At 40.1% G+C, this 23727-nt stretch overlaps 1 protein-coding gene across 2 annotated transcripts in view; it reads right to left on the minus strand.

The window, feature by feature from the left end:
* TDRD3 (tudor domain containing 3) overlaps positions 1–12812 on the minus strand; it is a 1563842-nt gene extending 1551030 nt beyond the window's left edge. For both annotated transcript variants that reach the window (XM_044072885.1, XM_044072886.1), the window contains exon 1: positions 12552–12812. In XM_044072885.1, coding sequence (XP_043928820.1) covers positions 12552–12589 — 38 coding nt within the window. In that variant the 5' untranslated portion in view covers positions 12590–12812. The remainder of the gene's footprint in view (positions 1–12551) is intronic.
* Between the last annotated feature and the right edge of the window lie 10915 nt (positions 12813–23727).

The following is a 23727-nucleotide window of genomic DNA, read 5'->3' on the forward strand; positions in this document are numbered from 1 at the left end:
TGGCTAAAATTTGCAAAACAATACATCGTCTCCAAAAAGCAAATGGGAAAATGTGTTATGGTCTGATGAGACCAAGGTTGAACTTTTTGGCCACAATTCCAAAATGTACGTTTGGCACAAAAACAACACTTTGCATCACCAAAAGAACACCATCCCACTTTGAAGCATGGTAGTGGCACTATCATGCTTTAGGGTTGCCTTTCTTCAGCTGGAACTGGGGCTTTAGTCAAGGTGGAGGGAATTATGAACAGTTCCAAAGCCAAAGCCCAGACCTAAAGCCAACAGAAAATCTGTGGAGTGACCTGAAGAGGGCTGTGCACCAACAGATGCCCTCGCAATCTGACAGATTTGGAGCGCTTTTGCTAGGAAGAGTGGGCAAATATTACCAAGTCAAGATGTGCCATGCTGATAGACTCCTACCCAAGAAGACCGAATGTTGCAATTAAATCAAAAGGTGCTTCAACAAAGTATTAGTTTAAGGCTGTGCATATTTATGCAACCAGCTTATTGTACATTTTTTTATTTTTTATATTTTTTTCCCAAACGGATTGTTTGTTTTTCAATTGAATTGCACATGTTATAGGTCAAATTAAAGGTGGGAAAAGTTTTGAAATGATTTATTGTGGTCTCATTTTTTTATAACACAAAAACCTGACATTTTAACAGGGGTGTGTACACTTTATATCCACTGTATATGGAGTATTTGGCCTGTAGTTGTGGCACTCAATAGGGAACCAACTACAGATTCTGCAGTTCTACTGGGAAACTTAATAGTCACAAGGGAAACAGACAGAGATATCTGAAAGAGAGAAACTGAGAAAAACAAACTGCTTGATATAAACCGGAGCAGAGAAATGTTGTTGGATTTCTGTGCTACTCATGGACTATCCATAGCAAGCATCATGCTCAAATACAAGGACTGGAAACCACCTCGCTTGGGGATGTGACAGCTGCAACCTTCTTTGCAAATAATACCATCTCACCCTCATGCAGCTGTGATCTTCAGCCTGCACTGGAGGAATTCAATGCTGAGTGTGAATCAAACAGGTTAAAAAAGAGAACCTCCAAATCAGTCACTTTCTCTCCCAGAAAATCAGTAAACGTCTCTCTTCAGGTCACACAGGAGTAGCTAACGCAAGTGAAATATAAGTATCTTGGTATTTAGTTCATAAGTGAGGGTTGAGAGAATTCACAGAATGACCAGCAGACAAAAGCAGCATCTACAGTATTTCATGTACTGTACAGGACTGTGAGAGAAAAGGGGTGCATACGCCATAGGACAGAGAGATCTGTTTACTGGTCAGTCTGTACCCTTGTCTTCACATATGGACAAGAACTCTGGACAGCGACTGAACAGATTAAATGACACAGATAGCAGAAACTGTAAAAGGCACAACACATTCATGGATCTTCTGTTAAACATTAAACATGTGTCTGCTGTTGTAAAAAAGTCCTTCTACATTGCACGGCTTATAAACAACAGGATTGTGTCTCGATCTAGGGATGTCACTGTCTCCCTTTACTCAGCCCTCATTAGGCCAGTCATTAAATATAATGCCCCCTTTGGCATGTATCTGTTCAGATACAAGAAACAACATTAACGCCAAGAGAGATACCTTACTAAAGGGGACACAAGGCCTACACAACATGTCCCACATGGGCCGACTCACAGCCCTGTCACTAGACTGGACATCCCACAGACTGCTGAGAGGTGACCTGTTTCTGGCATACAACACATCCCCTAACCCAATACTAATAGATTTACTACACATCAGCAAGTTAAATGGCATCAGAAATACTCAGATTAAGGATCTAAATCTCTTCTGCAACTTCTGAAGGGACAGGTATATATATATCTGACAGCGAATACTACTGTTCTGGAACAAAGTTCATACCTGTCCACTTTCAAATACAACTTGGATCTATGGATGGGGAAACAGAAAATGTAACCCAGGACAGCCCCCTGTACTACTAAAGGGCAAAGGCAGCTCCTAAATGCTGTATCCAAAACATGGGTCCCCTCAAATTATCTGTGGTATGATCCCAGTTACTCTCATCAGGAGTAATATAAAATTATCAACCATGGGATGGGTAAGGCCAGTTTATAACCAAATACAATAGGTTATTTTGAACACAAAAAAGAAATTGACTAGCCTTAAAACGGCCCGCAAGGGCAGCTGGCCCAGTAGCTACCTATGAACCTACTGGATTGATTAAGTCTCTCAACTTGACTGGAAAATCCTGGGAATCCCACAGGATGAGCTAGAAACTGCTGTTTAGGTTAGGGTAGTCTAGTCAAGCTTAGCTTGCTACCTCTGCAAATCTTACTAGGACGTGCAGTTTGGAGAAAAACACATGGTGAAGATGAAGAAAATGGGATACTTTAATCTTGCAGCAAATTTTTCTTGTATGTTGTCTGTAACTACCATGCCTGTTTTTGGACTAAAATTAGCTCAAACGAAAAAGATATCAGACCATGGACCCTACTCCCCCTTGTTCCAAATTTCCCCTAACTCATCCTCCACTGTCCTTACAAAACACATTTAATGCATAAAAATTAATATGTTTTTCAAAGGTACACAAAAACTGCAAGCAATCTAGACTTCTGCTCCACAGAAGCAAGCACGCAGTTTTCAAACACAGTCAGAATCATCTGAATTCCAAAAATGACTGGCAATCCCTCTAAAAAAAGGGAATTTACTTAATCACTGCTGGCAACATCCAAATGGCGAAAAGCAGTACGTTTTGCAAGATCTAAACAACATCAGATTTCTTTGTTACAGGAAACCAATCCTATGGCTCCATGTTATGAGATACAATACTATAAAAATCCCTCAGCAATGGTAGAGAAACATTCACTAGCAAAGCACAGATTCTCCCATGGGCAGTTAACTGGGCAGACGTATGAAACAAAGACGCATTATACGACATAACAAAAATGAGGAAGAAACACTAGAGGTGCTCTACTACCGTCTTTAACTGGCTGAACACTCTACCTGCAAGCTCATTTTCTATTCCTTTCTGTACTCTTCATCTCTCTTCTTGGCTCATAAATTCACCAATTATTTCCTTATACGTTTCACTATGCAGAGTCTGCAATGCAATATACACACATTGTTTTTATAAGGCAAAGTTTCTTCTATTTGAACTTACATTCATACCAGTTTACCTACTAAATAAATGGAGACATTGTGCAATCACTGATTACTGTTTTTGTTGCCTTTTATATGCCTGAACATAGCACTTTTCACAAAACACAACAGTCACTTATTCTAAAGATTCTGTCTGAAGTTAAAGTCATCTCTGAGAAATGGAAAACTATACATTCAACAAAACCACATTTATCAAACTGCTAATTAATTTTCTGCCAAGGTTTATTACACCTATAAAGTGAAACAGATTTTGAATAAAGAATAAGACTACTTAGCTCATATAGTCTGCAGTTTCCATATCAGCTCAGTAAACTGCAGATCCTAATTTGCTTATTTTATTTTTTAATCACCCATTCATAAGAAATGCTTTTTGTCCAATGCATTCTTGAACTCAGACAGTAATTTTCTTATTTTTCTTTCGGCTGTTCCCGTTAGGGGTCGCCACAGCAGATCATCTCTTTCCATTTCTTCCTGTCCTCTGCATCTTTCTCTGTCACACCAACCACCTGCATGTCCTCTCTCACCACATCCATAAACCTTAACTTAGGCCTTCCTCTTTTCCTCTTACCTGGCAGCTTCATCCTTAACATCCTTTTCCCAAAATACCCAGAATCCCTCCTCAGCACATGTACAAACCAACGTAATCTCGCCTCTCTAGCTTTGACTCCAAACCGTCCAACCTGGGCTGACCCTCTAACATACTTATTCCTAATCCTGTCCACCCTCGTCACACCCACTGCAAATCTTAACATCTTTAACTCTGCCATGTCCAGCACTGACTCCTGCCTTTTTGTCAATGCCTCTGTCTCCAACCCATACAACATGGCTTGTCTCACTACCCTCTTGTAGACCTTCCCTGTCACTCTTACTGGTACTTGTCTGTCATAAATCACTACTGACACTCCTCTCCACCCACTCCATCCTGCCTGTACTCTCTTCTTCACCTCTCTTACACACTCACCATTACTCTGAACTATTGATCCCAAGTAATTAAACTCATACACCTTCGCCAACTCTACTCCCCGCATCCTCAACATTCCTCTATCCTCCCTCTCATTCACACACATATATTCTGTCTTAGTCCTGCTGACCTTCATTCCTCTCCTCTCTACAGCATATCTCCACCTCTCCAGGGTCTCCACAACCTGCTCCCTACTCTCACTACAGATCACAATGTCATCTGCAAACATCATAGTCCACGGGGACTCCCATCTGATCTAGTCCGTCAACCTGTCCATCACCACTGCAAATAAGAAAGGGCTCAGAGCTGATCCTAGATGTAATCCCACCTCAACCTTAAATGCATCTGTCATTCCCACCGCAGACCTCACCGCTGTCACACTGCCCTCAAATATATCCTGTACCACTCTTACATACTTCTCTGCCACTCCCAACTTACTGTCATATGCTTTCTAAGCCCATAAAGACACAATACAACTCCTTCTGACCTTCTCTGTACTTCTCCATCAGCACTCTCAGAGCAAACATTGCATCCGTAGTGGTCTTTCCTGGCATGAAACAATACTGCTGATCACTAATCATTACCGCCCTTCTTAACTTAGCTTCCACTACTCTTTCCCATAACTTCATGCTGTGACTTAACAATTTTATAAGCAATGAAGTGTAGCTGAGCAGTCTAAAGTGCTGGACTAAGACTCCTATCTCCTTTACCCTCACAAACTCCCCTTGAGTACCTTGTTCCCCACTGGCCCTTTTTTTTCAATTATAAAGGAATTCCCAATACTATTCTAGCATGTCCAAAGGTCAGTTGTCAATCTCCTCTCCGGTCCAGCTGGTGAATCTGGGAATCTTGAGGCAATGTTACAACTGCCTCATGTACACAGACAACCCTCTCCTCCTCCCAACAAATTCCAACACATGTGAGAGATGCAACCATATAGCCAAACTGGAGGCTAAGCTCTCTCAACTCAGTACTGGCGAAACCTGTCAGGAGGAGAAGGAAACCACACTCACTACAATTCCAGTCTCACATAGACCTACCACGACAGCAAACCAAACACAAACACACAAAAACATACTTGGAGGCTCTAAATAAAAATCTGCCTAAGCAGCAGAGACCTCCAAAGCAGACACCCAAGCAACCGCTACCCCAAAACAAAACACGTGCAACACATAGCTCACAAAGCCAGTGTGCCAAACAGTCACAGCCCTTAAGGCTAAACAACACACCTGATACACTAGTAATAGGTGACTCTATCGTCAGGCACACTGACGTCCCGCTCACCAGGCTGAACAAGGAGAAGGTCACGGTGAGCTGCTTGTCGGGCACTAGGATCCGCCACATAACACAAGCACTCAGGTCACTCCAAGGCAGGTACAAATATGACTCAGTCATTGTCCATGCTGGTGTGAATGACCTGAGACGTACCTCCCTGGACTACATGAAAAGAGACATAGAGGAGCTCTCTGAGCATGTGGCCCAGGCCGATATGACCCTGACCTTGAGTAGCATCTTACCCTCACCAAGAATGATGCCACAATATGAAGACAAGATGATCAATTTCAACAATTGGCTTAAGTATTGGTGTCATTCAAAGGGGATCTAATGCCTGTCAGCCTGGGATGACATGCTCGACAGGCCACGATGCTTCGCTAGGGACGGCTTGCACCTGTCACCCCTGGGCTTTCGGATATTGGCAAAGGCTCTTGCTACCCCATAGTGCCTTTTTTAGGCAAGGCTTAAAAGGCAAACCCACCTCCATAGGTATCAAAAGGGATAAGAAACTAAGAGTAATGCTACTCAACGCCAGAAGTCTAAACCTCAAGATGCATGCACTCGAAACTCTCCTTAGCATGGAGAACATCGATATCTGTGCAATAACAGAAACCTGGTTCAAGGCTCCCGAGAGCACCCCAGCACTACCAGGTTATACCTCATACAATGCTTTTCGGCCCGAAAACTTGGACCGAACCAGAAAAGGAGGGGGAGTATCAATATTCGTCAAAGATACCCACACCTCCAGGTTGGTGGCACAGCACGAAGCATCAGAGACTATCCATGTGCAACTAACAGTGGGCAAAACTGCTTTCCAGTTTATAGCCTGCTACAGACCACCCTCCCAAATCCAGGAACCCCACTCGGCCTTCCTGAGAACAATGGAGAATATGAAGGTCTCTCCAAACACCATTATATTGTGCGACTTCAACTACCCAGACATATCCTGGGAGCATTACTCTAGCTCCAACACCCTAGCTCAAAGGTTCCTAGAATTTAGAAACTCAAATGCTATGGAACAACTTGTTACCACTCCCACAAGAGGGGAAAACATACTGGACCTGATCATCACCAACATGGGGACTCTATGCTCCAGACCAGAAGTGCATCCCTCACTGGTAAGATCAGACCATAAACTAATCTCACTGGATATTCACATCCCGACCCCACCCCCTGCCCAAAAACCACAGTGAAAAACTTCTCTAAAGCAAATTTCACACTCCTCAAAACCAAGGTGGAATCCTTCAAAGCCCCCGGACCTGTGGAAAATACGGCCCAGACCGCAGAATCCTTTATAAACGCATTCTATGAACACCTTCAGGAATGCATGGATTATGCAATCCCAAATAAAACCAAGACCCAATCCTCCAGAGGCAGACGTTCTGTCTGGTGGACACCAGCCATAAACAAACTATAAAATAGAAGGAGGAAGCTACTACATGACAGAGCAAAATCCCAAAAAGGGAAGGCATCTCTGATCAGTGTTAGCAAAAAACTACGGGCACTCATAAAATCATCTAAGGCCAGCTTCGAGAGAAAAATTGCACAGGACACTAAGGATAATCACAAGGCTTTCTTTAGTTATGTTAGGAACCTGGGTGGGAATTCCCAGATATGCTCAGAATTAGTCCAAAATGACAAAAAATACACCGAACCCACAGACATTGCCAACATCCGAGCTGACAGGTTCAGCGCAAACCCCCCCTCCCCACCAAAAGGGCAAATATCTATCCCAGCAGAGTGCTGCCCCCTGACATCTCAGATGCTCAGGTAAAAGCCGCCCTCTCCAAAGCAAAAAACACAGCATCAATGGGACTAGACGGTGTCCTGGGCTGCATCCTACATCAACTCCAAGAAGAGCTAAACCCAAACATATAACTACTGTTCAATCTCAGTCTTACCACAGGATATGTACCCAAAGAGTGGCGTACAGCAACAGTGGTCCCTCTCCACAAAGGTGGTGCCTCAACAGATCCTGGAAACTATCGCCCCATAAGCCTGACTAGCTTGGTCTGCAAAGCTATGGAAAGGATCATCATGGACCTCACAAAATAAGATATTGGGGACCTACAGACACTGGATCCTACCCAGTTCGGCTTTGTTAAGGGCAGATCCTGCCTCTTAAACCTGGTCAATTTCTTTGAAACAGTCACCAAGGCCATTGACAAGGGGAAGGTGGTCCACACAGCCTACCTGGACCTCGCAAAAGCCTTCAATACAATACCCCACTCGGGCATTATAGATAAGCTCACCAGCTTAAATATAAACCCCTATGTCACTAGATGGGTTGCAAACTGGCTCAAGGACGGAACCCACATGGTTAGCATTGCTGGAGCCATGTCAGACTCCAAACCAGTTACAAGTGGCGTCCCACAAGGCTCAGTCCTGGGACCTCTACTGTTCGGTATATATTTCTCGGAGGTACAGGCCAACACGGAAGGACTGTGACTGACCAAGTTCGCAGATGACTGCAAACTTGGCATTATAATCGACTCTCCAGCCGACACAAGCATCCTCCAAAAGGGCCTCATAGAAACAGACAACTGGTGCCAGAGCCATGGCCTCAAGCTAAACGCCATAAAGTGTATAGTCATCCCCTTTGGCAAAAACAAAGTGCCCACAAATTACCACATAGGTGGTAATCCATTAAGTACGGAAGAAGTAATTAGGGACCTGTGGACCCAAGTTGATAGCAATCTCTCATTTGACAACCACGTGGCCAAAGTGGTTAGAAAAACATTTTATATAGCCCACCTAATCATGAAGGGATTCACATCTAGATCAGGGGAGGTCATCGTGCCTCTTTACTCATCCCTCATCAGGCCCATAATTGAGTACAATGCCCCTTTTGGGATGTACCTTACCAGACACCTGCAGCAACTGGAAAGACCCCAAAAGTACCTCACCAAGAGGAACAAAGGGCTCAAACAGATGCCATATGCTGCTCGGTTAAAGAAACTCCAGCTCTACTCAGTGGCATACCACCTGCTCAGAGGCAATCTGTGCCTGACATATAAAGCCATGTCCAACCTGGAATTAGTGGACATGCTGCACCTCAGAAAATCCAAATCCCATCGAGCTACGCGCTCGAGAGACTTGAACCTCAGCACTGAAATAAATAGGACATGCTGGAGGGACAGATTCATAACCCAGAGCCTCCCTTCACTCTGGAATAAAATCCCAGTCCAGGTTAGGCAGAGTCCCTCACTGACTCTCTTCAAGAGGAATCTCGATGAGTGGATGGGGGATCGTAGGTTTACCCCGGGTATCACTTCTGTGTCACTGTTAGACAGAGGCACAGTATACTAACCTCGAAAAAGGGCATAGCAAAACTGATTTAAAATGGGTGGCGAAAGCCAAACACATTCTGGCTAGGCTTATAAATGCCCTAGGGCAGATAGCCTAGTATGATCCTATGAACCTATGCAGTTATTACAGCTCTACACATCACCCTTATTCTTAAAAATGGTACCAAAACACTTTCTCCACTCCTCGGGCATCCTCTCACTTTCCAAAATTTCATTAATGAATCTGGTTAAAAATTCCACTGCCATTTCTCCTAACCACCTCCATGCTTCCACAGGTATGTCATCTAGACCAACAGCCTTTCCATTCTTCACCCTCTTGAGCTATTCTTACTTTCTCCTTGCTAATCTGTTGCACTTCCTGATTCACTGTCCCCACATTATCTAACCTTCTCTCCCTCTCATTCTCTTCATTCATCAGCTTCTCAAAGTACTCCTTCCATCTGCTCAACACACTAATTTTGTCCCCTGGAATACTGTTCTTATCAACCTCCACATTCATTGGTAAATATTTCCATCTGCTCAGTCTGTTTTATAATCAAAGACTTCATCTTCCAATATTTAAAAAAAAATTGCTACATCTTATTATTTAAACATTTTGATTTTTTTCAGCCTCATGCTCTACGCAGTTTCCAACCACAAGCATGCTACAACCACCTGTAAACTGAAATAAAGACAAACTGTGTTCTTATATACAAAACTTAACCCAATGTATGAAAGTCCCCTCTCAAAAAGAAAAAAAAATAAATGAATAAGAATATATTCCTCTAAAGAAAAAAAGAATTAAAATAATGAAAAACATGTTGACCAGTCTCAAAGTTCCTCAAAAATGACAGACTTTAAAAATCAAAAAGTCTAAAAAAAAAACCTTCTTTCTTTCCACTTTCAAAGACCTTTAATCTGCATTCAATGATGTGTCCACGATTATAATCACATTTGCTAAAATAGGAAGTCTAAATATCATTCATATTTTGCCAATTTTCACTAAATACTACAAATGTAAGCCAACATTTTAGACAAAAAAATTTCACAAAGAAATTAAGGACTAATCAAAACATACATACAAGGAATACATACAAAAATTCAGAAAAAGCAGCAACACTCCTAAAACAGCTTCATTAGTTCTTCGTTAAGTGGCATTTTAAAATATTTCCCACCCAAACAAATCAAGGTGGTTAACAAACTGGTTTGGGTCCAAGTGATCTAGTATAGTAAATAATAAAATGATATAGTCTGTATATTTTCTTTGTAAATACAACTGGTTAGCGTTTATCTTTGCTAGTAATTAAAAAGGTAAAAATTGCAAAGAAAGTTTTATATTTTACTCTTGCCAATTTGATTTTAAGCAAGACAAACTATCGCTCACTGATATGTAAGTATGCAGGGGTTACAGCCCCCCATCCTCTACACTCCCTAAAATAAAACCAACACTGCGTTTACAAAAAAAAGAAAAAAAAAAACTTAATTCAAGAATATAACTGGACACCAAAGGGAAAATATCAGGCCTTTACTAAAATTTTGTTTCCCCTTCTCATGTAACTGAAAACTTTCATCTTAGTCACCACTTTCTCTGGAATTCCTTATCCTAACACCTAACCTGTCACAGCTTCCACCATGCAGATGATTTTATACTTAGTGAATGAAAAAATGATGTGGTGTACTCTTAGTTGCTCCACTTACTTAATATAATAGAACAGTGTATAAAGTTTCAGATGAAATCTTTATCAAAGGCTCCAGTGGCCTGACTTAGTAGCAGTAATGACTTATGTTTAAAAGTTCACAACACTGTTCAAACAGCTGCAAAATGCTCCTAGTGGCTTTTAAAGTCTTTGTCTTCTTCAACAAATGTCAACAAATGCTCAAACCAGAATAACTAATTTACAATTTCACCTCTTTCAGAAAGGCAAGACTGCCTAAATGTCTTCCAAATCTGAAGGAAAACAACAATGCAAAGGAGATATGAAAGACCTCTACAAGAAATTCCACTACTCGGCTGCAAAAAGTAAAGTTTCTGTTTTAGGACAATGAAAATACAAATAATGCTTTATTATAAACACTACAACAATGTAATATTTTTTTCTTTTTCACATACTTTAGTATTTTTATGCCTACGCTAACAGCATAAGTGATTACATATGTTGCTGATATACAACACAGTTCTCTCCAGTGAGAACATGCATAACTTAAGGATTTCATCAACTCCATCATTCCTAAATGTAAGTTGCTAGTACGACAAAACTATAAAGCAGATGCATTTTACATCACGGTACTATAGTGCACATAAGTATAAGCAACAAAGTACTATAAGTCCAGATTACTTCCTGCCAAACCACTGTGATATGCGCTTTTCAATCATAAAAATTGGAAATAAGTGTGTTGAAAGAACAGATTTTTCTATGCATGGTGTTATTACTAAGCTTTGCTACACAGGAAGCCCAGTAAACAACTAAGAAGCTGATGAAATGTTTTTGGCCACCCAGGTCAGTTCTGAAAAAAAAACTAAGCCTCTGAATCCACTTTATCAATTTGCAAATACTTCAAATCATACAAGGTTTGTAGTTAAAACAATTCTCTAATAAACCTTGGTTCTAGATGACTGTCACTAGTGAGCCGACATCTCAACACCATGTGCAATAATAGGAAAAAGGGGTTGTGGATGAATGGATAAAGAGCCTGCACCTCCCACCTATATTTATGAAGTTTTACTAGAGCAAACATCTTTCATAAATGAACAGCATGTCAACAATCCAGATGAGATTTCTGACTACAGCTATGTAAAAAAACAAACATACATTTTCACTTACAACATATGCTGTGGAAGAAACAACTGTTTTAGAAGTAACGAATTCTCTATTGTAAAGAAATACATCATGACATTCATCACCTATTTATAAGATTCTAAAACCTCAGACATCGAATCTACTGATTTGTTTGCTTATTTCACACTTGCTAATGGGTAGGAAGGCTGGTCAGTAGACTCTCCTGAGCCACAAGCATAAAACATTACAAATGTTGTAATATAAGTTTACAGAAGATCAAATTATTTCAATGTTAACCATTTAGAACCGAAGAATCAAAAAGTTTCAAATGCTAATAAGACGGTAATCAATAGTTCACTGTCACTACGTATGCAAAGTCAGTGAAGAGATGACATGGGTATCACTAATACAAAATACTTAGAGGAAAATGACTGTAAAGAAAATTAACATGACCGATTTTTAACGTCATTCAATAATGAAAAAACTAACATAGAAATTTGCAATCACTGGGACAAGATCGCATAAAAACTTCTGCAAAAAAGCGCTTGATTCAGTAACCACCAAGAAAAAGTAGGGTAAAGTGTAAGAACGTTCTAAAAGTCAGAAATTAAAAAAGTATTAGCAAAATGCTATTACAGCAGCATTAGAAGTAAAGAACAGGTAATTAAACATAATCACTATGACACATAAAAGGCGCTTTCCTTACAGGGGTTTATTATCCGCTATTGTACATCAGTCCTAAAAATTCAGCACTTCACAAGTAGTGAATGTGTATTCTATATAGACAAGGTAATGTCAGTTTGAACATGGCCTCATGAACTAATAAAACAACATAAACTGCAGTAACATGATTTATGATACTTGCTTTTACCTAGTCATTAAAATAACAAGTGAAATCACAGTGCATACACACATAACAGTGTATCTAAAAATGTGAACTACTACCATGTGTCAACCCATGCTGAGGTACAGCATGTCCCACCTTTTATTTCAATGACAGAAGGCTGGGTAGTATAGTTTCACGTGGAATGAAAGTACAGTTCACAAACAGTCCGAGAAGTGTGTGAAGGCGCAGTAAGTTTGCCAATCACTTACTTACCAGCCTTCCTTTGAAAGAGTCAAACTTAAATCTGCCATATTTCTTCCCCAATTTAAAACAATCGCTCTATGCTCGTTCTAACGTGTGCCGGTTATACAACAGAAAAGGGGGCTACAAAAAAGAGGAAAGTGTTCACGTTATGAATTTCTAAGTTACAGCACGTATGTAATGAATTCCAAAACAAATGAAAACTCCAAAAAAGAAACCAGAACAAAAGCAACAAGGTGAAGTGTCAAAGGGTGACGGTTTGACCTTTTGCCACGTGACAAAGAAGTAACGCCCATTTGCATAAAATCATGTGATTGGAGTTTATATTTTTGTCAGTGTGTGCAATTCTTAATGCTTTTAATGTATTTAGTATTAGTAGATAATTTCTGATATTCGACATAGTAGTTCAATGTTTGGTATGGCAGTGTTAAAACAGTACGTAGTTAATATCTGTAACTGAAACATGAGCGGTGTTTTCAATCCGCAGTGTTTTGTGGGAAAACACTGCAAGTGTTTGTCGTAGATGTGGTCCACGTATTGAATTTTGTACGTGTACCATAGTGGGCACTGCTTAAGTACTAACACCCTTTGAAAATACCAGACTTGAAACTTTTATTAATGCATGCGTTTTGAGATTGCCAAAAAACTTAATTTTTAACATTATTTAATGACGTAAATCTTCATTTATTAATCGAATTTGTGTACCGGGGCACTGATCGTTTTGCTAGTTCGAATGGTTTACAAGAAACAGAAACATAAAAACACAAACAATAATTGAATTTTCAAGCCCAACAGCTTCTCTCTCGTAAACTGTTGTGGTCATTGCGGCGTGAACTTAATCTCCTAATCTCTACATAGTGTAAGCGCATACTGCCCTACTACTTTTCTGACATCAACGTTTCATGTTTTAACTTTTCTGCTCTGTATTGTAGTATTCTACAGTTTCTTCTGTCTTAACTGCTAAAATTTACCTCTGTACTTGTAGATACTATGTTATTGTACCCAAACTGTGCCATTCATTGTGGCGTAGTCACGTTGCCGGTCCCCATTTACCTTTCCTATAACACTGGCATTTTTATTTTGTGTTTGTTAACTTGGGTGGAGCACTGATCCCCATGGACATTTTCCGGACATCTCAAGAACTAACACTATGGCTTTGATTTAAACAGGCAACAGAGGCTGAGGGAATCAACCCTGAACCATTGCACCACAGGAAGCAGCTCATTAACAGCCCTTTAATCTTCTGCACCAACTGCGAGATGATGCATTTTTATGTATTACTATGCATTGTATGCTTCGTTTTTATTTTTTCTTAAATGTACTCGTAAATATGTATATATTTTTTACATGTAGGCTATGTCACTATACTGTATAATTTACATAAATGACATAGAGAAGTAAGTTAATGGGAGAAAACAGTGGCTAAGGCTAAAGGAAAAAGAAGAGCATGATGCACTGGAACTAATGACTAAGGCTAAAGAAAAAAAAGAAGAGCATGATGCACTGGAACTACTTCAGGTGCAACTGACAGTTGGCAAGACACTCATCGAAGTTATAATCAGCTATAGACCCCCCACCATGACTCAGGACACCCACTTCTCTTACACTCCATCAAGGTACCCCTCCCCCCAACACCCTGATCCTTGGTGATTTCAACTACCCCACCATAGACCGGGTGAACTATTCCTGCACTCACTCAATGATTACTTGACTTCATCAGTTCTAACACACTAGACCAGCTCGTTTCATCCCCCACAAGGGGAGATAACATTCTGGACTTAGTTCTTACCAATATGGGTGACCACTGCACCACTCCCATAGTATATTCTTCCCTGGTGAGATCAGATCATCAGACTGTCTCGTTCAAAGTTTCTATCCCACCCAAGCCCCCGTAATCAAGCTAAAAAACTTCTCAAAAGCTGACTACAACCTCCTAAGGGAGATTATCTGTAGCTTCACACCACAGCCCCCCACCCCCCAGAGGATGCAGACAACTATGCTGAACAGTACTCCAATACAGTATACAGGCACCTGTACAACTGCATGGACTCAACCATACCCAACAGAACTAAAACCTGCTCCTCAAAGAAACACAAACCTGTTTGGTGGACATCTCTATCAATAGGCTTTACAACAAAAGGAAGAAACTGTTGTCCAAAGGCAAAATGGAACACATTTAAATTGAAAAAAAACTCCCTCCTTAGCTTCAGCAAGCAAATTAGATCACTAGTGAAAACCTCCAAAGCCAATTATGAATCAAAACTAGTCTCCGAAACAAAGGAAAACCACAAAGCTTTCTTCAGGTATGTCAGGACCCTCCATGGCAAAGACCAAGTTTGTTCCGAATTAGTACTTTTTAACAGTATCACTTATACTGAGGCTGTTGACTTAGCCAACCAGCTAACAGAAACTTTACCCCCCTGTCCCCCCAAAAGGCCCTTTTGACATCCCCAGTACTTGTCCACACCTCACATTTCCCTAGATCAAGTGTTAAAGGCCCTATCCAAGACAAAGAACAAAGTTTCCATGGGACCTGATAGTAACCCAGGCTGTGTTCTGCCCCATCTCCAGAAAGAACTGGCTTTGCCATTGAGCACCCTATTCAACCACAGCCTAAGCACAAGGTTCATCCCAGTAGAGTGGAGAATTGCCATTGTCATCCCCTTGCACAAAGGTGGTGCCACTACTGACCCTGGAAACTATCGCCCCATTAGCTTGACAAGTCTGATCTGTAAAGCAATGGAGTATATTATTATGGATCTCATAAACAAGGACACAGGCAATCTCCAAGCACTTTACCCCACCCAGTTCGGCTTCATCAGGGACAGATCTTGCCTGTTGAACCTGGTTGACTTTGAGACTGTCACCAAGGCTCTGGATGAAGGAAAGTCAGTACATACAGCTTACTTTGTCTTGGCCAGGGCCTTTGACACAATCCCCCCTCGGGCATCATCGAAAAGCTAACACAACTTGGCATAAATTCCTATCTCATCGGGTAGGTGGCCAACTGGCTCACCAACAGGACCCTCAAGGTCAAAATAGGTGCTTCACTCTCTGTTAGCAGACCTGTCACTAGTGGAGTCTCGAATGGATCTGTCCTGAGACCCCTACTGTTGGCATCTACTTCTCAGAGGTCCAGGCAAAGACTTGTGGCTGACCAAGTTTATAGACAACTGTAAGTTGGGTGCTGTCACTGACTCCCCAAATGATGTTAACATACTGCAAGAGGGTATCAGCAACTAATGACTGGTGCCAGACTCATGGCCTCAACCTAAACGCAAAAAAATGTATCCGCATACCATGCGGCAAAAACATGACCCCTACTGATTACCACATCAGCGGTGACTCCCTAAGCACACAACCTGTGGTGAGAGACCTGGGTACTCAGGTTGATAATCTTATATTTGACCATCATTTAGCAGCAGTGGTCAGAAAAGCCTTTTACTTGGTTCATCTCATAAGTAAAGGGATTGCATCCAGAAAAAAGAAGGTTATTACCTCTCTATACTCCTCCCTCATTAGACCAATAATTGAGTATAACACCCCATTTGGTATGTACCTCTCCAAACATCTGCACCAACTGGAAAGGCCACAGAAATACCTCACAAAGAGAATCCATGGCCTCCAACATCTGTCCTATGTGGACAGGCTCAAATCACTATTGCTCTACTTGGTATACAGGTTGCTCAGAGGTGATCTGTGTCTCACCTACAAGGCAGTCTCGGACTCTCCCCTTCTAGAAATTCTCCATATCCGTAAGTCTAACACCTCATGTACTAGTCGCTTGAAAGGCCTGAATCTAATATGCAACATCAACAAAACCTGCTTGAGAGACAGGTTTGTCTCCCAGAGGCTGCCCCATCTTTGGAATACACTTCCCATACACAAATAGAGTACCTCGCTGACCCACTTCAAGTGCAACCTTGAGTGGATGGGAAACTATAAATTTGTCCCAGGGGTTCCACCTGTGTCCCTCATTGACAGGGGCGACAGTTGCTGACTGAGGTTTCTTTTTGGGGATAAACTCTTGACTAGGCTTGGAAGGGCCACAGGCCCATTAGCCTAGTAACTTCCTATGATGCTATGAAAAATAAAATATAAAGTAGAAAAAGTTAAGGTAAAGAACAGAAGAAGGAAGTGAGGGAGTTTAGAAAAGTATCTTCTGTAAGTTAGTTTGTACTCAAATCAAAGTGAGTGAGGATTAGCTTCAGTGGAAATATGTCATAGCAGTTTAGCTATTTTATTTATTTATTTTGTTTGTTTGCTGAGGTAGTAAATTGATCACAATAGACCATTTGCAGGCGCAGCCCAGGATTATCAACTCAGACAGGCATGATTCATTTTAGAATGTGAGCATGTAGACAGTGGGTGAAAGGGAAGGCATGCCTTGTGAAAAGTGATGAGTTTTGTTATATGCCCTTTAGTGAGACAGTTTTAATGAGGGACAGAATAAGGATGAATCTTGGAGGGCCAAAAGACATCTCAGGGTTCTAGCTACAAATCAAAAGTTAATAGTGCATGTATACTGTGACGCATATATTTACAAACATGAATATATATATATATATATATATATATATATATATATATATAATTTGTATGCGTGTATATATATATATATATATATATATATATATGTGTGTGTGTGTGTGTGTGTGTGTAAGATAACATCATGAAAGGTAGAAAACTAAAAGAATCACAAAAATAGAACAAAAAAGAATCACAAACATTGAATGACTTATAGTGTGAATCACAAGAAGGGAATACTTCTCTCCCAGTAAAAGAAAGCATTGTATCCGCAAATCACAGCTATAAAGCTAAGATCAAATGTCATCTTGATAGTGATACTGTTTCAGAAAGGGCTTTTAGTAATGTAATGTGTGGCGTTAGGGGCAGCGGTAGGGTTAGGGTTAGCACACATGAGTAAGATGGTGCATGGGGGCTGCACCATCTTACTCATTTGTTCTAACCCAACCCATAACCCCAACTGTACACATGTTACTAAAAACCCTTTCCTCTAACAGTACTACTACACTAGACAAAAAGACACATAACACAGACAAAACAAAACATACATGGATCCCACTTCGTGGTAAAATATCTGGCTTTCAGATTCTGGGTACAGGCCTGACTCCAGTCTCCTTATATGGTGGATGTAGATCAGAGTGTGTGATATACCTTTAAGAAGCTTTCCAGTCAGCAGGCACATGCATATAAGTACTGAGCACGTGCAAGCGAGAGTGCCATTTTGTAGTGAGCAGTCATGATGTAAGCATCCATGTGTGTACTAGTCATTTAGTTCTTTTAAGTTTAATGTTCCTGCTATCTATCCTGATGTGTTTGTATATAATAAAATTCTTAAATGTACACCCAAGCCTCATCGTCTTATTCAGGTATAGAAGTCAACCGGCATGGTGTCAGAATGGAATGCAGAATCAAAACCATGAGGTGCACAGTTAAAGTTGGAGGAATATACAGGAGTGGATCATCCCTACTGCTCAGACGACTCACAAACGGGTCAGTCATGAATTCCAGGTACTTAAACTTGCTTAAATGATTTTTTACTCAATAAATATAAAACAAAGCACTCAGAATGCTCAGAACAAGTTTCTAATTAAATGAAATGACCGAAACTGTGACATACTGAAAAAAATTCGCAAAATAATTATGAAAAGATTTGAAACAACATCCAAATCACATAACATGCATAAAAAAGGGAAACAACCATATTTTATCACTATGTGCAACTTTTGTGCATTAACTACAGCTATTCAAAGTATCCGGTGTGCAAAGTGTTGGCAAGTGTGTGCAGTATTACAGTACAATTATTTCGCAAAGTACAGCCATTTCAAAAAATAGTTTGTAAAGTACAGTGTTTTGAGAAGTTTATTGTACATTTAAATGTTATTACAAGTACCTGATGTGTGTTCATGTTCGTACATAATTAGAAGGGCCATATTTGCATTGTGTTTAAACATAATTTGTTAGCATGGCAGAAGGATTTTACAGATTGTCTGCTTGTGTTTGATAACAATTTTGCAGAAAATTGGCGAATGTTTGAGCAAGAGTATGATATTTTCATACAAGTTGCTTTACCTGACAGAGACACATGTACAAAGGCATTTATTCTGCTAAGTGTAGCTGGTTCTGAAGCCATTGAGAGCGTTGATTTGTGTGTACACCTGCTGTGTATACAGGGAGAAGGAAAATCGTCATATAGTGGTACTGGCTGAAATACAGGAAGGCCCTGAGTGTTTAAAATGTAAATTTAGAGAAATGTGTGACCCCTAAATGAATATTACAATGGAAAGACATTTATTTAACACAAGGGATTTAATGCCTGGTGAAACTTTTGCAGCATATATAACTGATTTGAGAAACAAGGCTAAAATGTGCAGATGTAGTGATCTGAGAGATGAGTTAATAAAAGACAGGCTTGTATGTGGTATTAAAGGCAATTCAGTAAGAAAGATTTTGTTTCAAGACAGTGGTTTAACTTTAAATAAGGCCATAGAGATTTGCCAGATATATGAGCTCACAAAAAAGCATATAAATATGCTTACAAATTAGAAAAGCATGCTTCCAGTGCCTTCCAATGCTAATGCAGATAGTGTGCAGCATATGGTTAAAACATACAGGACCATGGGTGTGGCAGCTTCAGTGAAACCCAGAGCCTTTCTAGCAGGTTCCTGAGTGTGCTCTGTGAAGCAGACATGCTCTGTGAAGCACAAGGGTGAGTCAGCTAAATCAAAGAATGTGCCCCCACCTAGCATCATAGTCAGCTGTTGCAATTGTGGTGGTAATCATGAGTCTAAAAGAGAAACGTGCTTAGCTTGTGGTCAGCAGTGCCACAAATGTAGAAAGTAGAATCATTTCAAAAGATTTTGTAAATCAAAAGAGGTTCATTTTTTTATTAAAAAAGACCATTCAAAGACGCAATTTGATCAATTAGAAAGCCATGACCCTACTTTGTATGTTGATGATGTGTCTGTGCTTGGTGAAACAGTCAATGCAGTAGATTTGTGGGCAAAGAATGAAGTATTTTGTACTTTTTGGATTAATAGGACACTCGTAGACCTCAAAGCTGATACTGGTTCAAAGTGCAATGTTATGTCAGCAGAAATGTTTACTAGAGTAAAAGTTGGTGAGAAGCTTGATTTGGTGATGTGTGTGAAGCTTGTTGCTTATGGTGGTAAAGAAATTCAAACCAAAGGCTCAGTAGTACTTTCTTGTTACTCTGCTGGGAACAGCTATTATTTGCAGTTTTACATAGTCAAAAGGCATATACAGTAGTCATTAGGCCTTAGAGACAGTTTGAAAATAGGACTGCTTTCACTTAATAAGGAAGTCCACCATGTAAGCTTGAAGGACAAAAGCTCAAATTTTGCCCAGACTATTTTTTCTAATTATGCAGATCTCTTCGAAGACAAAGTAGGCAAACTCCCAGTTGTGTACTCCATGAATTTAGATCCTGAAGTAAGCCCAGTTATCAGACCAGCAGAAAGTTCCAGTAGCTATGCAGAGCAGAGTCAAGGCTGAGCTGGACAGAATGGTGCAGCAATGAATGGGTATTCTACATGGTGATAGCTCATAAGAAAAGCTCAGATGATATTAGAATATATATTGATCCATGAGGCTTGAACAAAACACTAAAACAACCTCATCATCCAGTGCGCAGAGTCAAATAAGTTGCTGCTCTTATAACAAATGCCACTGTTTTTTCTGTCTTTGATGCAAAAAGTCCATTTTGGCAAATTTTGCTTGACCGTAAATCTTCATTGCTAACCACATTCAGTACACCATTTGGAAGATACAGATTTCTGAGAATGCCATTTGGAATAAATTCTGCCAATAAAGTCTTCAGCGTGCAATGGAGCAAATTTTTTCAGTCTATCCATGTCCTATTATAATAGATGATATTCTTGTAGGAGGCAATGGTGAAGTCGAACATGATAGAAACCTCAAAACAGTCTTACACAGAGCTCGTGAGGTCATTCTTAAGCTGAATCCTCAGAAATGTAAATTCAGGTTATGAGAAGTTACTTGTGTTGGTTATTTGTTTACCAGTTCAGGCTTATGACTAGATTCTTCCATCAAAAAGTGATTCTTGAGATGCCAGCTTCAGACAATGTCCAAGCCCTATAACATTTTCTTGGCATGGTCAACTATCTAGGCAAGTTCATTCCAGATTTGAGCCAACTTTCAGCACTTCTAAGAGAGCTGGCATGCAAAGATATATCCTGCTTCTGGTCAGATCAGCATCAAAGAGCATTTGATGTCTTGAAACAGAGAGTTGCCAGTCCACCTACTTTAACATACTATGATGTTCACAAACCAGTAACTCTTTCCTGTGATGCTTCTAAGTTTGGTCTTGGTGCAGTCATTCTTCAAGGGGGCACACCAGTAGCCTATGCGTCAAGAACTCTAACCCAAACTGAGGTGCAGTATGCTCAGATAGAGAAATAACTCTCGGTAATTGCGTTTGCATGTTCAAAGTTCCATGATTATATTTATGGCTGACCTATTCAAATCGAGACTGACCACCAACCCCTAGTCACTATTTTGAGAAAGCCAATGCACACAGCTCCTGCTAGATTGCAATGCATGATGCTCAAATTGCAAAAGTACAATTTCAGTCTTGTTTACACAAAAGGTAAACTTCCTTATCTTGCTGATACTTTATCCAGATTGCCCAGAAAATCCACTGAACAGCATGAGAATGAGAAACCTGATCTTAAAGTCATGGAAGTAAGACATTTTTCTTCCACACATCTCAATGAGCTTAGCACTCGCACAGCTTCAGGTCCAGTTCTCCAGAAGCTTAACCACTTCCTCAGTCAAGAATAGCCATCTAAGCAATCTTGTTTACCAGTAGAAGTGCAGCAGTATTTTAATTACAGAGACAGATTTTGTCTAACAATGGTATCATCACAAAAGGTCCAAAAGTAATTTTTCCAAAATCCTTGCAACAAGAGTACATTAAGATCTTGCATCGTGGCCACCCAGGAACTGATTCTACCAAAAGAAGGGCAGGGGGACTAGTATTTTGGCATTCTATGTCAAGAGCTGTTGAGAAAGTACTCTCATCTTGTTCTGTATGTAATAGTACTAAACTGTATCAACAGAAAGAACTACTTCAGTTAAGCCATATTCCTGAACTACCTTCATTGACAGTAGTTATAGAGATCTTAGAGTGGAATGCTCAACATTATTTGGTATTAGCAGACTCTTATTCAAATTGGTTCAAGATTGATCTACTTCCTAACCTAATGTCTAGTACTATCATCACTAAGTTGAAAAGGCATTTTTCTCTCCATGGTAGTACGCACAAACTTATTTCTGACAATGGTGCACAGTTTACAAGTCAGCAGTTCAAGAGATTTGCTGAAACATGGGACTTTGTTCATATTATGAGTATTTCTGAATACCTGCAATCAAATGGCTTGGCAGAATGTGCACTTCAAAATGCAGGACAGCTGTTAGAGAAATCAAAATGAGGCAATACCAATGCTTTTCTAAATCTCCTGAATCTTAGAAATATTCTTTGCGATAATCATCTTGGTTCGCCTGCCCAGAGACTTATGTCGAGACAAACCAGAGCCACATTACCAGTCAGTAGCAATTTGTTGGTCCCATGTGCTAAGAACAACAAAGTAGTGAAAGCTCAACTCCTGAAAAAGCATTTGTCCCAGAAGTCTTATTATGATAAGACCAGCAAAATGCTCAGTCCATTACAAGAAGAGGAGATAGTGAGGATGCAGACAGAGAAAGGTTTTGATCAGACTGGATTTATGAAAAGTTTTTGTCAGGAGCTGGGATCATACATTGTGGAACTGCAGGGAATAGAATTTAGGTGGACTTAGAAAATTTATTACCAGTGTCCAAGCCAGTGTTACAGCATCTTGCCAGTAATAAAGACTCTAGTGCTCAGATTGACTTACCCAATGTTCCAGTTCCAGAGGACACTCCAGCAGATATCCCTGTTCCTTAGAATATCCTTGAGAGTCCTAAAGCAGGACATTCACCTGTGACTGTCCCTGTTGCTAAGCCCAGCCCTAACCATTACATTACAAGATCAGGTCACATTTTCAGACCTAGTTCTAGATACACAGCAACCTGGGCATGAACGTTGTTTTGTTCTTTATTGTCTGTATAACTTCCATGCCTATTTAAATGCCATTATCATTGCAAGACGCTCAGTAAAGAGGGAGGATGTAAAGCAGAGTGTGTGATATACCTTTAAGAAGCTTTCCTGTCAGCAGGCATGTGCATATAAGTACTGAGCTTGTACAAGCACGAGTGCCATTTTGTAGTAAGTAGTCAAGATGTAAGCATGCATGTGTGTACTAATCAGTCAGTTCGTTCATTTAAGTTTAATGTTCCTACTATGCATTTTGATGTGTTTGTATATAATAAAATACTTGAACTCCTAAGCTTCATCATCTTATTCAGATATACAAGACGAGCAACAGTGTAGGTGCATAGCCTGTTTGTTTTCTTCTGGTTTCTATCCAGTTCTCAAAAGAGTGATTCTTTTTGAGCTACAGAAAATTGTCCAGAAATAGTCGAACCCAGATAGTGTAGCTCTTGATAAGACTTGTGGATTTTTTTTTTTTTTTAGCCAGAGGCAATTACTGACATGCTATATTCTAGCTGGACCATGAAGATTCCTTCACCAGTGGCTTCTTTGCCTGAAGGGGATAGAAAGTGTAGACATTTCCATGTCCAGAAGATAATTTGTTGGACTTTTTTCATTGTGTAAGCGTTTCTTTTTTTCAATAAACATCTTTATTAAATTATCATGTATGACATATGCAGTCTTACATTTATATAAATGAAAAACAAACAACATTGACACCACTTTAGTGGCAAACATTATACATCACATACACCATTGAAACAACTGTAGTTGCAAACATTATACATTACATATAATCTATCCAGTCATTGTCAGTTAAGCATTATATGGCTCATTCAAATCCCACCTCTTAAACCTCATTCCTTCTCTGCATATATTGTTCTCACAATTCCCATTTTTTCCTCTGTAGTGTGCTCCTTCCCTTGTCTAAAGATCCCAATTCCAGTTGTTCTATCTGTGTAACTATATTCACTATTTATACTAAAGTTGGTATAGACTTTGATTTCCTTTTTCTAGTAATTGCTTTTTTGGCAGCCACAATAATTAGAC

Source organism: Protopterus annectens, chromosome 5.part1, assembly GCF_019279795.1.
Source record: "Protopterus annectens isolate FY-2018-M chromosome 5.part1, PAN1.0, whole genome shotgun sequence".
In the NCBI taxonomy this organism is placed as follows: Eukaryota; Metazoa; Chordata; order Ceratodontiformes; family Protopteridae; genus Protopterus; species Protopterus annectens.